Genomic DNA, 13,832 nt, shown 5'->3' on the forward strand with positions numbered 1-13,832 from the left:
GTCTGACTGGTCAGGGCACGATGGGAGCCCAGCACATTTTTCTTTGTGAAAGCATTTCTCCTTGAAGTAAATTTCCAAATCAAAGTCCTTTTAACTCCAAAGCCTTTCCAGACTTCTTCCTGGCAAGTGCAATTTGTTCTAAGGGGAGCTTTAAAAGAGATGTTACCCAGGAGAGTGAGATCTCCCTGCTGCTGGCTTTCACTGCCATCTGTGAAGAAAGTAACCCTGAATTTCCATTACACTGTAATGAGAACTGAGGTCTCAACTCCAACCAGTGCCCTGAAAAACACCTAGGATGCAGCCTGAAGTCCCTTTTCCTGGTTGCAACTCTTCACCTCCTCAAATAGGGCTGCTTCTGTGACAGAAATCATCCCCAGCCCCGTGTAAGCCTGGCTTTCTCTTGGGGCTGGTGCTTCCCTGCAGCTCAGCAGATGCAGTAGAAGAGTTGGAGAAAGGCCTGCATTGAACTTGGTAGTGGCACAAGCCATAAAGGAAAACTGATTGCTCACACCAGGAGCTGCACCCTTTCTCATGCACAGCTGATGCAGCACACACAGCCACGTGTGTGACTCAAAGAGAAGCACTCTGTGCCACGTTTAGAGGCCAAAACAGTCTCCACTGATGCACAGTTACAGGTGCTGGGCTCATGGCAGGGGCGAACCCAGCACCAACCAAGAGCCTCAGAGATGCCACCAAGCTCCCACATACGCAAACAAAGAAAGCAAGGGACATTTCTCTCCCATTGCCTACAGGAGCCATTGACAGCATTGAATATCCTGACCACTACCACCAAGGGGAAAATCCAGGGGGTTCTGCCTATTTTCTTAAGACCAGAAATCAGTGGCAAAACTGGGGAGCAGGGGAGAGGTGACTTTGCCCCAGAGGGCCGTGGTGGTGTGGGGTTGGCGGGTCTCAGCAGTTGCCATTGTTGATGGAACTTAGAACCGGTGTCCGGGTACCCTGGTTACCCCAGCACATCTTGGTGCAAACATGGTTCTCCTTCTACGTGGCACAAGTGAGGTCCCAGGGAAGGGAGAGGAGGTCTGCGTGCCATGGAGGAGACAGGCTTTAAGGATGAAGTGGATGGAGCCATGGCCAGGGACTGCAGCAGGGACAGCACAGCTGGCCAGGTGAGCAGGGGCATGGAGACTGGCACATAGTGGGAGCAAAGCAGAGCCCAGCTTCAGTCTCACCTCTGAAATGTGGTTTGGGATGCAAGTTGCAGAGAAGTAATCTTCCAGTGGAGCAGAGCATGTCAGAGAGGAAAGGACTTACCTTCATACACACTTCAGCATGTTTTATAAGGCAACGCAAACTTGTGTTTAAGTCAGTTATGTAGGAGTTGCTTTCCAAAAGATGAGTGGAGGAGCTACCTACACAAATGGTGACACAAAGGAAACAGCCATCGCCCCTTGCAAGAGAAAATATCCCCCTTCCCAGACTGGGAGATGCAAGTTCAGTGGCTGAGGACTTTTGTTTCCAGTCTGGCTTTGCAGCAGGTTGGCCACAGTACCTTTGCCATCAATACAGCTGTGCTTGGAGCAGTGTGGCATTTCAATGAGCCCATTGTAACCACGTATTTCCACTTAACAAGTGGCTCTCAGCCCATGTTTGATTAATGCCATTAGAAACCAGTGGCCATTGTTTACCTTGTAATTTATCAGAGGTAGGATTTCCAAAAGGGATTTCAAGTAGGCACCTTGAAAAGTCTTACGGACTTTTAATTACAATAGAATACCTAGCTTCATTAAGCACCTTTGAAAACCCAATCTGAAATGATCTGGCAGGAAGAGAAATGCTTCTGAGTCCTAGGACAGGGGTTGTCCTTGGCAGCTTTCAGAGAGAGGATGCAAGATGTGTATGAACTGGAAAACTAACCTATGCCTTTGGCAATTTGCAGACCGCAGAGGAGGACCTGTGTGGCGCAGCGAAGGAGGCAGCCCTTGGAACAGGCAGCGAGAGTGCCCCACCACTCAAGGCCCCGCTCATCTGTTGCGCAGAGGGCCTTGATAAGGACACCTTTAAAGTTGTGAGATACTGGGTAGCTTTAGCTGTAGAAAAAGTCAGTGGAATCCCAGGGTTTTGAGAGGGAGGGAGCAAGTGGAACGCAGGAGCCTGGCAGAGGGAGATAAAAAAGAACACGAGACTTCATTCCGTAGCTTTCTTCCATGTCTAAAACCTTTTACCTCCTCATTGTTTTCCAGTCTTGGGCACACTGCAGCACTTTTAGTTTAAAAACAAAAAAACAAACCCCAAACACACAACCTCCCCCCAGAAAACCCCAACCAACCAACAAATAATCCCATTTCACAAACACAGCTTGGTTTATGGGAACAAGTACTGCTATGTTATCACTTCTCATGACACCATGTGCTTCCTTGGCTAAAGTGGTTTGGTTCCTCTGCATCACTTACACTGCAGCTACCAAAGCTCCATCCCATCCCATCCTCCCCCAGCATGGCAGATAACCTTCCTGTTCCTGGTATATGGCATAACCACACATGGCCCCATTCATGGTCTAGTGCATACAACAGACAAAAAGACACACAAAAGGGAGGGCATCCAGGCACAGGGTTTGCTCTTGCATCATGTGTGAATGTTTGCACCAGGTCCCAGGTTTGGCCACAGGAAGGAGCAGCATGAGAAGAAGCAGGAAAGCAGTTTCCTTTCCCCCTCCTTGCAGAACAGCAGCTAGTTTGTAGCCTGAAATTTATACCTTTCACCCCACAATGTTAAAAAGGAATTCCCAGTCTTGGAAATCACTCAATTCGCTTTCGCATCACCTTTGGCATGCTTTGCCTATGGCATCACCAACCTTGGGATGTGCAGGAGCAACTCCTGCAGAGCAGTGGGAGTGCTTGACGGAGGTCCTGCTGAAGACCCACGTCAGGTCCCCCATGTCTATACAGGAGACACTTAAACACAACACTCCTTCAGGGCTTCCTGCCCAGCTATTTAATCAGTTTATTTAGTGAAACGGAACGCCTGACACCTGCATTTGAAGTGCTGAACACCTATGCCAACAATTTATATAGAGTGTTTTTTTGCAGTGCAAGGAGGTTTTGAGACCCTTTAAGTCATCCCTTCGGAAACTGAATTTGTCCCAGCACCACCTCATGAAGAAAAGACTGAAGCACGTCCAGGAAAGTTTGGCCATAACTGGGAACTGCATCGATCAGTTTCTCCACAAGTTCTGCAGAGCCTCAGAAGTCGCACGCTGGCAGAAGTAAGGGTCTCCTCTTACCTGGCATGGTGGTACCCCACTGCGATGCTCCCACCGTGGTCGGCTCCTGCCCCTGCTGCTCCCTGCGGGCGTTTAGAGGCTTGCTTTGACCATGTATTTGCAGGCACTGGAAATCAGGTTGGGTGTCTACAGGATGCTTGTAGAGCTGCTCCAACTGCCAAATACTCACAGATCTAGCAGGTGATTTTAGCACAGGCCATGTGGTACCTAGTCCTGCCCAGCACAAGGCCAATTTTAATGTGCTGCCCATCAGCAACATCCCTTTGCAAGTAAAGGGGCTCCTACGTAGCCACCTGAGTTAGTAGGTAACCCTTCCCATGCTTAGGGAAGCAGTTCTTTGAAAGTTTATATGCTTGTGGGGGGGAAGGAAATAGGGCAAAAATCTGTGCAAAGGGTATGTCAGTGGCTACACTTGCCAAGCCAGAACTAGGGAGCAGGCGAGGAAGAGGATGAAGTTTGTACTCACACAGTCCACATGTCTTTCTTTTCCCAAGGAAGTTATGGCAGTTTGTCTCCCTCTTCTCAGAGCTGGAAGCAGATCAGTTGGAGAAGATGTACGTGTGCATCAAGAAAAACCAAATGGATAAGTTTCAAGTAAGCAAATAGAAAAGTTAATACAGCCATAAGGTGTTCCTGCTGTGATAACTTTAAGGGATAACTTCCATGCAGCTTACACAGATTGATCCATGTCAAAGGAGAAGGCCACAGATCCTGAAGATATTGCCAGTTCCTAGCATAACACACGCACTGAGCTATCACAGGCACCAGTTGCCTTCCCTGGCTGGCACTGGGAAGCAGAGCTGGTGGCCTCAGCACAGTGGATTACAATTTTGGGAGCTGTTTCTGATGCCACGTTTCTAGTCAGGCTTTACAGACCAGATTTGATCCATAGTTTTATCTAATGGTGTAATAGTTAAACTTTGAAACAAGCGACTAGTTCAGGTGCAGCCTGTGTTAGCCAAAGCTGATTTCTGTGTCTGAGCCTCAGCTATAAAGGGAAACTGCAACCAGTGGCTTCCCGAGAGCACTGACTCCAAAGGGTTAACCCATGTGAGCAGTCTCATAACCAACCATAAACATATCTGCTGAGCAAAGGCTGAGTACACCAGGAGGTTCAAAGGTCCACGAGAAACACACACTTTCAGAAATTCATTAAGAAATAATGAAGACCAGATCTACAATGAGGAACAGAAAGAGAGGAATCAACTGGGAAATTGCTCCGAGTAAATCAGAAACGAGCAGCAGGCGAGAGCTTGTTGGGTCACCAGGACACTGCTTGCTTCGTGTTAAAAAGGGAGCTGTGGTCATCTGATAGCTGGCAGTGATAAGGCCATAAATAAGTTTGAGGCCACAGGTAAACAGCTCTCTCCTGCAGTCAGAGAGCAAGGAGGAAGCCAGCCATGCAGGTTTTGCTTTTAGTTTACGGGGAAACAGAACTATTTATTTATTTCTAAGGCTCCATAAAGATGTTCCAACGCTGAGGAAATCAAACCGATCATAAAGAAACAAAAATGCCCAACAAATGCCTGTTGCTGGCACAAGACGCAAGAGATTAATTGGGAGATATTAAAAAAGCAACTGGCAGTCCCAGGAGGGAACAGGCATTCCTGCTCCCTTCCACTTGTGAGTGCTGGGGAGGGGGAAATTGAGCTCCATTTCCAGCACGGCCCTTCTCAGAGGCCTGGCTAAGGACAAGCCCCACTGCTCCTGCAGCACACAGAACTGATGGTAGCTCCCCACTGCCACCTTGGAACAAGTATTAAAGAGCCAGGACCACCCCCCCCCAACACCTTCCCATCCTTTTTGCTCCCCTAAATAAAAACCACAACCAAATGACACATCTTAGTGTCCAAGGAGGAGGGGGGGAAGAAAAACCCAAACAGTGGGTGACAAGCATTAGTCACGCTGCATTGTGCGCTATTGGGACGCTCCGGCGTGTACCGAGGAGCCATGGCTGTGCCACGCTGGGGACCAGGCTGCCTCCTAAAAGAAGTGACAAATCCTGCCGTTATGTAAGGGTTGACAAATGCCTTTTGTTATGCAAGACAAGTGGGAGAAAAATAAGCATCTTTCGCCCTTTGTGGGAAGGGAACAGCAGTCGGCTCCCTGCTAGAGCATAAACAACAGGCTGTGGATCCAGGGGGGATCGGCATGCTCGGCACAACAGAAATAGGTTGTTTGGAAATGCCTCGTTCTTTAGATGAGTGAGCATAAGAATGCAGAAACAATATTTAATTAGCAAGCGATTGAGGTTGTCAGTGTGGTGATTTGACAACGTTGTGAGGTTTGGTCCAGGAGAGAGGCAAGCGAGCAGCCATCTGTTAGTCTTGCTCACCCGTCCTCTTGAAATTAGGGAGCTGAGTCCCCTTGCCTCACATTTGGGCTTTTAGGCTTCTGTTTGTTTGCTTGTTTTTAATTAGAACCAAACCAATCAACCACGTCTGAATTCAAACACTGGTCCCAAGTCCCTGCCTTCAGACTTGGTGAAAATACCAGGGCTGCTTCTCAGAGCTAGAAGAGAGCATCGTTTCCCTTTGCAACCCGCTGGTGCCTGTGCGCTGCTCAAAGCTGTAGAAATCAGCCCCATGTCTCAGCCTAAGAGAGTAAAGAACGAAGTCTTGTGGGCTCTCTGAGGCTTTGGAAGCATTGCTTGTTTTTTTAAAGCAAGTCAAACAGCACGAACACTGGCAATGCAAAACCCCTTCTCTCTGGGATTGCCTCTGGGAAGGAGGCGCAGCGCAGCAGCTGCTCTGCACCCAGCTCCATGCTACCCTCCCGCCACCCTTAGGATGCCCAGGGCAGGGACCCATCGCCGCCCGTCTGCCGCCCTCCCAGCATACAGTGCCATAAAGCGACAGTGACATCCAGCGGCAGCGCACACCCGTCCGCAGCAGCCCCCGCCCGGGCTGAGCGGGGCTGAGCAGCGCCCGTGTCCCATCGCACACACTCGAGCCTTTGTTCAGATGCAGCCACCCAGGAGCGCTCGCAGCCACTGACGAGCCGCCCGAAGCGCCTGAAGAAGGACAGTGCTGTCCCTACCGTGTGAGAAGGGCTCTTGTGTCGAAACACACATCTTTAGGTGCTTGGGTAGCCTGGGCTGTGTGAGCCAAGCTGCAAAGAGAGCTGAGCTGAGCTGAGCTGGGCACCAACGCAGGGGACCAGCGACAGCACAGAGAACACAGCTCTGCAGTGGCTACACCAGCACTGGCTGCTGGGTCGGATGGGGTCTCAGATCTCAACTGCAAGGAACAAACCCTGTCAGGTGAGGATTTGTGCGGTCAGTACAGTCATTTCTCAGCTGGCCACGCAACAGGACCACGGTTAAGCAAGAGTTATTGCCCAAGCATGAGTCAGTGTGTGGTGGTTGCTCATATAAATATCTTTTAAAGTGTTCTTTGTGGTTGCTCCCTTCTTGTTTTTAAGCAATTATGCTGCCCTTCGGAAACCCCATATTCAGAAGAGGAACTGAATTGGCTTTACACCAGACGGGGTCTCCAAGGAGGGACAGAGAGACCTGCAGGAGCAGCCAGGTCAAAGAGACAGTCACCATCAGCACAACTGCCAAGTCAACGCCCAGCGGCAGGAATGGCAGGTGAGCTCAGGCAGTGGCATCGGCACCAAGCAGGGAAAGCATCTTCCTGCCCCAGGAGAGGCATTGAAACTTGGCATTTTTGCCAGAGGCCCAGGAGGTGAAGAGCAGTCAGTGGTGGAGCTGGAGGAGCCGGGCAGGTTGAACTGCTACTCAGAGAAGAGACATGGGAGTAGGGAAGACAGCAGTAAGAGAAGCTACTATAGCACAAGGCAGTAGTAAGGAAGAAGATGCCTCTTTGTTGGCGCATGTCAGTCGGCATTCATTAGCGTGTCTTTACATAGCAGTCTGGATGCTCAGAGCATAGTTGTGGTTTGCCTTTGGGCCCACCCAGCAAAGCCACACACTTTGTCTTCCAGAGCAAAAATGCAGACCAACCTGTAGGAAGGGTGTTTGCAAAGCAGTCACTGGGAGCCTGTTGACTCCAGCCAGGACTCCACCACACGCAAACCCTCAAGGGGGGATGGAGAAAGGGACATTAGAAGCAATTGCTGACAAGATCAGCTTTGCCACAAACAGGTGCCACGGTCTGCCTGTGGAAGGAGGATTTGTCCCACATAAGCCTATTTTCAAGCTGCTAAAATGCAATCACATGTCCTGTGGGAGTTCTCATGCACTCATAAGCATCTTGCTTTTCATCTCTTTCCTCCCCAGTCTATTTACTTCTAAAAAGAGTCCAATCTGGTGTGTAACAGCTCTGAGGGAGCACTTCACATCCAAACTCATAAACCAAGTCAGAAAAGCAAGAGCTAGACGGCCTGATGCAGGAGGCTGAGTAGGAGTCCCACAGTAACCTGCTGGCTGTGTGACTCCAGGCAATCCTCCTCTGCTTGTCTGCTCCACTGTAGGGATGGAGAAAATACCACCCCACCGACCCCTACGCTGGTGAATGCATCGCGGACACACAGCGCGTGGAACACCAGAAATTAGCACAGCTGAAGCGCAACGACCACAGCAAGGGTTTGGGGCTGGGGGCTGCTCGCCAGCAGGAGCAGCCCAGTGGGATTGAAGGGATTGGGATTGAAGCACGTGCAGGCTCCAAGCAGTAAAGCCCCAGGGGACGGCCGGGGCACAGCCGAACCAGCTCCTGTGGGAGACAAGGCTGCCCAGAGGAATTACACCTTCCATTTACTTTGTGTCTTTTCTGTTGTTTTTAAGGTTCCCAGAGCACTGCAGAGGGAAGGGGAGCACAGGAGCTGGTTACTGCAGCCTCAGCACCGGAATAAAGAGCAGGGAATAAAAACAGTCTCCATGGTTCCCTGAATCCACCAAATACTGAAACACCCGCAGCGTCGTAGCAACAAGCCTGGACCCAAGCGCAATGAAAACCAGGTTGTTTTAAACCATGTGATCTTATTTATTCTTATCCTGGAGGTTCCTAACAGTGCATCAGCACTGAGGCTCAACAGGGGATGTGTGAAGTATCAGATCTACCTTTCCTACATCGTTCTTTTTGCATAAACCCCAGTAATGGAAGAGCAGTGCTTGTCAGGAAGCAAACAGCTGCTTCTTTCCTTACTATGGCAGAAACCCTTTCCTGAGGAGAGCAGGATCTGTTCCCTGCTCATTTCTGCTCACACACACACACAAACCCTACACATGGTCAGCAGTCACTGACTGGGGAGCAGGGAATGAAAGAGGGAAAGAGACCAGTATGGAAAATACCCTGGTTAAAAGAAGTTTCATAACTGCTCCACACACACTTGCCATTTGTAACTGTTCTGGGCAAACAACAGCCACGCGTTTGGCCTGTACTCACACCGGTGTCCTTGGCACATCTGCAGCTGGCACCCATTGATCCACACTGGGGTGGCTGTACCCCTGTTTGCCTGCTGCCGCTGCTGCAGAGACTCATCTGAGAGCTGATGCTTCAGGACAGGAATAGCGAGAAAATAGCAACAGAACTGGTTGGTTGGGGCTTCAGGGTTGGCTAGGTTTGATTTACAGCGGAACCCAGGACTTAAGGAAGCATCTGAGAGATCAACAGCTTGGCATAGAAATCCTACAGTGTGACCAGTCAAAAACCCCAGAGATCCTTCCTTCCTGCGTGCCAAAGCAGGGATGGGTGGGCAGGGGCTTAGTTACTGGCCTCAACTCTGAGCCCAAGCAAGAAGAATCCCCCCTAGCTCCCAGTGGAAGGGCAGACGACGCAGGCCATTTTTAGAACCAAAACAACAGATTTCCTTCTGAAAAGGCATCTTGGCTCGCACCCACAGGCCTTGGCAGGAGCTCTGCCACGGAGGCACCGCTGCCAAGGGCGCGCTTGAGGCTGGGAAGGAGGATGGCACAGGGCGCCTTCACCGGGCAGCGGGTTCAGCTTCTCCCAGACCTGGCTCAGCAGCAGCACACGAGGAGTCTCCTTCAGGTAATGGAATGCTTCTTCCAGCTGCAGGTTGTGACCTTCCTCCGGAGCACACGCAGTGACCCAAACACAGAGGTGCACGTGGCCGCTTCAGAAACATACTGCGTGCCCTCGAAGTGCCACCGTGGGTTAAGACAGAGCTGAGCAAGATTAAAGCCTGCTCAGGACTTGGATGTGTAACGTTTCCAGTAGGACTTGAGGTGACTTAGACACGATGGGAAAGCTCTCACGGAAAACTGAGCTCTGCCAGCAATGACCTCAGTTTCCTGACCAGATGACAGAGGGAAAGGGAAAAGGTTTCACCTTCGGAGCTCCCTGCTCTAAGTGCACGGTAAGAAAACCTTTGGTGTCAACTAAAGGATGCACCAGTGCTACTCACGGATACTACAGGGATTGCTTTTTCCTGCTGTTTAATCGTGGAAGTCGGCAGCAGGGGTGCTACCAAGGCAGTAGTCCTCCATGCACGTTTCCTAACTCGGGCTGCTTGCTCTCTTCCATTGAAACGGAGCACCGGGGAATTCAAGGAAGCGTTGCACAACCCTGGCTCAAAGAGTAACGCAGAACCAAGGGAAAAGAGACACAAACCCCCCCCCCCCCAAACCACAGCCTGAAGAGATGCCAGCAGAGGCCACGGCTGGCAGTTAAATCCGGAACAGTAAAGCCCACATTTTGTGCCATAGGAAGCTCTGTTCAGTGGGGAACCAGAGCTATCAGGCACAAGCAGAAGCCCGCAGCCGTGGCGCCTGGTGGCAGGCTGTCACCCTGCAGGGACACCCCCGGAACAGGAGCTGCTCCTGTCCGGGATGCACCAGACCTTCTGCCAGCCAGGAGGAGCTTCCTGTGCTTTGGGACAGCCAAGGGAGCATAACCCCAAGGCCACCCCACCTGCAAGCAGCCAGCCTGCCCCAGCGGCTCGCTGCAGCCTGGCTTAGGGGGAATTATGGTGAATTCTGTTGGCACGCGGAAGAGCCTGATCCTTGCCCATGGCAGGGTTTGGGACTCTGCTCCAACTGACCCAGGGAACAAAGTCATTGCTGGGAGGCAGCTTCGCTTAACTCCACAGGCAGCAGTAGGACGGCCTCGTACCTCCATGTGTTCAACACCAGGTCCCTTGTGCCTGGGCAGAAGCAGTTTTGGGGTTGCTGTTGTTGATTCTTCCTTCTTAGTGGCTGAAGCAAAGACGCTTTTGTTGTCTGCTTTTGTTGGTTTGTGCCGGGCAGTTTGGCTTCAGCACTCCCCAAATATCAGCGTTTCCCTGGGGAAGAGGGAAAGCGTTGAGGAAGCTGCAGGAACACACGGAGATGCCCCAGGCCTGGCATCCTTCACCCATTTCCATTTGCATGGACCCTACAGACGGGCTGCACAGCCGCAAAGGGCAAGGCCACAGCCCTGAGGATGTCAGCACGGCTGCCTCTGGAGCCAGCCTTGCTTCACAAGAGCTGAACCTGGCACAGACCTCACCTGGGCTCCTCAGGGTGCAGCATCTCTGGGCTGCACTCGGGCTGGGTGTTCGGAGGCGTTTTTGGAATGGAAATGGCAGACCTGTGCCAGGAGCCCCCGCACGGCTGGGGGGTTACCGCTCATTTACCACCAACACACACCTCTCACACCTGAGGGGTTCACAACAAAAGCTCCAGAAACGCTGCCTCCAACCCGTCCTGTGCTCAGGCAGACACAGAAAATGCTTTTGCCCTGTGCCTGCTCACCTGGATGAAAGACTCCGCATCCCCGTGGCCACCTCAGGGGAAAGCATTAGTACCAGAAGGTCCTCGGTGACAAGGCAGTCACGTTTACAACTCAGTATAAAGGGTATCAAACACAAAACAAAGGGGACAGCTACAATGGAAGTACCCCCAAAGCTGCGTGGTCAGAGAGCTATGGAAACCCAGACATCTTGCTCAAGAAAGCTTGGCCAGCACAGCCACAGGCCAGGACAAAGCTAACGTGGGCAACAGAGCCCAAAGGAGACAACAAAGGCAGCCCCAGGAGCTGGATCAGCTCAACTCAACTCCTAACCTCGCTCTGGCTTACTGTGACAAGGCAGAAACAGCCAAACACCCACTCTTAGACACGTTGCGGCAAGGGGCAGCTGTTTGTTGGAAGCAAAGTTTTAAGCAGATTCAATGCAGATACTTGGAGATGCGGGAAACACTCCATTTATTAGGTCAATATTTCATTTTAGCAATACAGTTACAGAATATCACAATGCTGGTTACAAACATAGTGTGGTTTGATGGGTACAAAGAATGCTGGGCACTGCAGTCCAGGAGGAGGAGGATACGGAACGTTAAGTCTTGACACGACAAGTAAGGTGGTCTCCAAGGTCTAGTAATGATGGAGATACTTTCCTATCAATGAATGTGGCACTACAGGCAGAGATGGTGGTTTAGAGGAGGGGGTTGTATAAGTAGTTTGATTTATTCAATGATACAGTTCAAGCAACATCTTTTTTTTAAAATGCTATTAAATTAAAATCCCCTGTAGTTCAATAAGGTATAAAAATAGTACTGAACCCGGTAATATTCAATCAAATGTAGAGTTCATTCACATCGTTGAGTCATAAAGAAATTGTAAAGTTGTAGTTACCATGGCAACATCGCTTCCCATCACGGGATATACATCAAAGAAAGGAAGTTACACATATGGTACCTGCGACAATTACTGAGCGATCCAACACTGAACTTGTGCACCACAAACCAAGTCTCTAAATAGCTCTATATATTTATATAGTATATATCTTTGTCATCTTTAAACTTTACTTCTGAAGAAAGGAAAACAAAAATGTGCACTTCAACAAACTCACTAAGGCCACTCATGCTATAGATACTGAGGATTGCAAGGACAGATTGGTACACAAGACCCTAGAGCACGCGCCTTTCCATCACAGAAGGGAAACCGGTTTCACTGCCTAAAACATTCCTGAGATTTAGGGACAAAAGCGTTACCAGTGCTGCCAATTCCTCACACGCAGTTTGAGTTTGTTTCCAGGTCAAGGAAGTTTCCTCCCTGCTACTCAAGAGGGGTCCTTGCAGGGCCACGACAAACAGCGCGCCACGGGCCAGTTGCGGTGAATGGGGAGAGACCCACACCGAGGAGTCGGATCCGCAACTGGCGTTTGGGCAGTCACTGGTGTTATAGAACAGAAAGGAAAAGAGAAGGGGGAACCACAACCTTTAGAGGAAATAAAGTGTTTTCTGCACAGGCAGCAGAGGGGAGAATCTCTGCTTAAAGACTGGTAATGGCAACATCTCCACTGGGCTACCCGCTGCTGGCCTGCGGCCTCAAACCCCACCAGATCAAGTGAAGGTTTTGTCAACAGCTTCAATCATGTTTTAGGCACGATGCATTCTCCTGTCTGCACTCTCCCCATATGTAGGACTACAAAAAGGAAACCAAGTTAAATGTGCATTTGTTGTACCATGAGAAGCAGCGCAACGGCACCTGGAGCAAACTTCACACTGCAGCGCATTGAGAGAAAAACTTCATTCTTTCAACTTACAAAAGAACATCTTTGTCCTATAAATCAGAACTCGACAACAAAACCCTTTCAACATTACTTAACAAGAACTGTGTGCAAAAGGAAGAGTCCCAAACAGCACGTACCGCTGCAGGGCGCCTGTGCGGGCAGGGACACTGTGGCAGACACTTTGCAGGTTGTTATTTGGAGGCTGGGGAGGGACTCTTCATCAGGGACTGTAGTGACAGGACAAGAGGTGACGGGGTTCAAACTGAAACGGGAAGTTCAGGCTGGATATAAGGAAGAAGTTCTTTACTGTGAGGATGGCGAGGCCCTGGAACAGGTTGCCCAAGGAAGTGGTAAATGCTCCATCCCTGGCAGTGTTCAAGGCCAGGCTGCACAGCGCCTTGGGTGAAATGGTTTAGTGTGAGGCGTCCCTGCCCATGGCAGGGGTTTGAAACTAGATGACCTTAAGGTCCCTTCCAACCCAAACCATTCTATGACTCTATAATACTGTGCCATCAAAGTGACCAAACACCCGTTAGGGACCAACGGTCACAGTTGTTTTACTTCAAGTAGCTGAGGGATACACTGATTTTCAAATCTTCCTGCAACTTTTGTCAGCTCTTAAAGCCTTCGTGTACTTCTTCCCTTCCCCAAACCACACACAGCAGCCCCAGTCCCAAGAACAGTGGAGAAACCCTGATACCAGCTTCCTCCCTCCCTCCAACTGCAGCGTCTGCGTAAAGGAGCATAGAGATCATTCACTCAAATGACACTGTACTGAAAACGAAATGTTGTTTAATTTAAACAACAGTTACAATCATTTACTTTAGGTGACCCCTGTCCTCACCACTTGCATCCCATGACTCTGGTGTGATTACATGACTTACCTTCAAGATGCATGCCCCTGGATTTCCACTCTCGGCTCTCCCCTGTCAATGCAACCCCAACCAGCCTCTGTGCAATGCCAACAGCTCATTAACTTCCTCTAGCACCTGGAGTCGCAGGGGCAGGAGCTCTGGGGGCTGTCACACAGCTCCCTCCCCAGTACTCACTCGGATGTACATGGAAAGCCTGCTCTGGGGCACGGTAGGAGGGGAACGCCCCAGCTCTGCTCCCAAGGGAAAGCATGGGGATTGCACCCTCTGCTCCCATACTCTGCCTGGTGCCCGTGCCA

The 13,832-nt window shown here is 50.5% G+C and overlaps 1 protein-coding gene across 1 annotated transcript; it reads left to right on the forward strand.

Annotated features, from left to right (window-relative positions):
• The first annotated feature begins 999 nt into the window (after positions 1 to 999).
• Positions 1,000 to 10,127, forward strand: CHCT1 (CHD1 helical C-terminal domain containing 1). Its single transcript, XM_057407144.1, has 7 exons — positions 1,000 to 1,130; positions 1,901 to 2,029; positions 3,051 to 3,226; positions 3,739 to 3,838; positions 6,668 to 6,836; positions 9,050 to 9,198; positions 9,876 to 10,127. Exons 1-7 carry the CDS (start codon positions 1,053 to 1,055, stop codon positions 10,125 to 10,127), a joined length of 1,053 nt encoding a protein of 350 aa, XP_057263127.1. The 5' UTR covers positions 1,000 to 1,052.
• The last annotated feature ends 3,705 nt before the right edge of the window (positions 10,128 to 13,832 follow it).

This window comes from Pezoporus wallicus, unplaced genomic scaffold (genome assembly GCF_028554395.1).
Source record: "Pezoporus wallicus isolate ANWC-B61680 ecotype Strahan unplaced genomic scaffold, APGP_CSIRO_Pwel_v1 contig_10389, whole genome shotgun sequence".
Lineage (NCBI taxonomy): Eukaryota > Metazoa > Chordata > Aves > Psittaciformes > Psittacidae > Pezoporus > Pezoporus wallicus.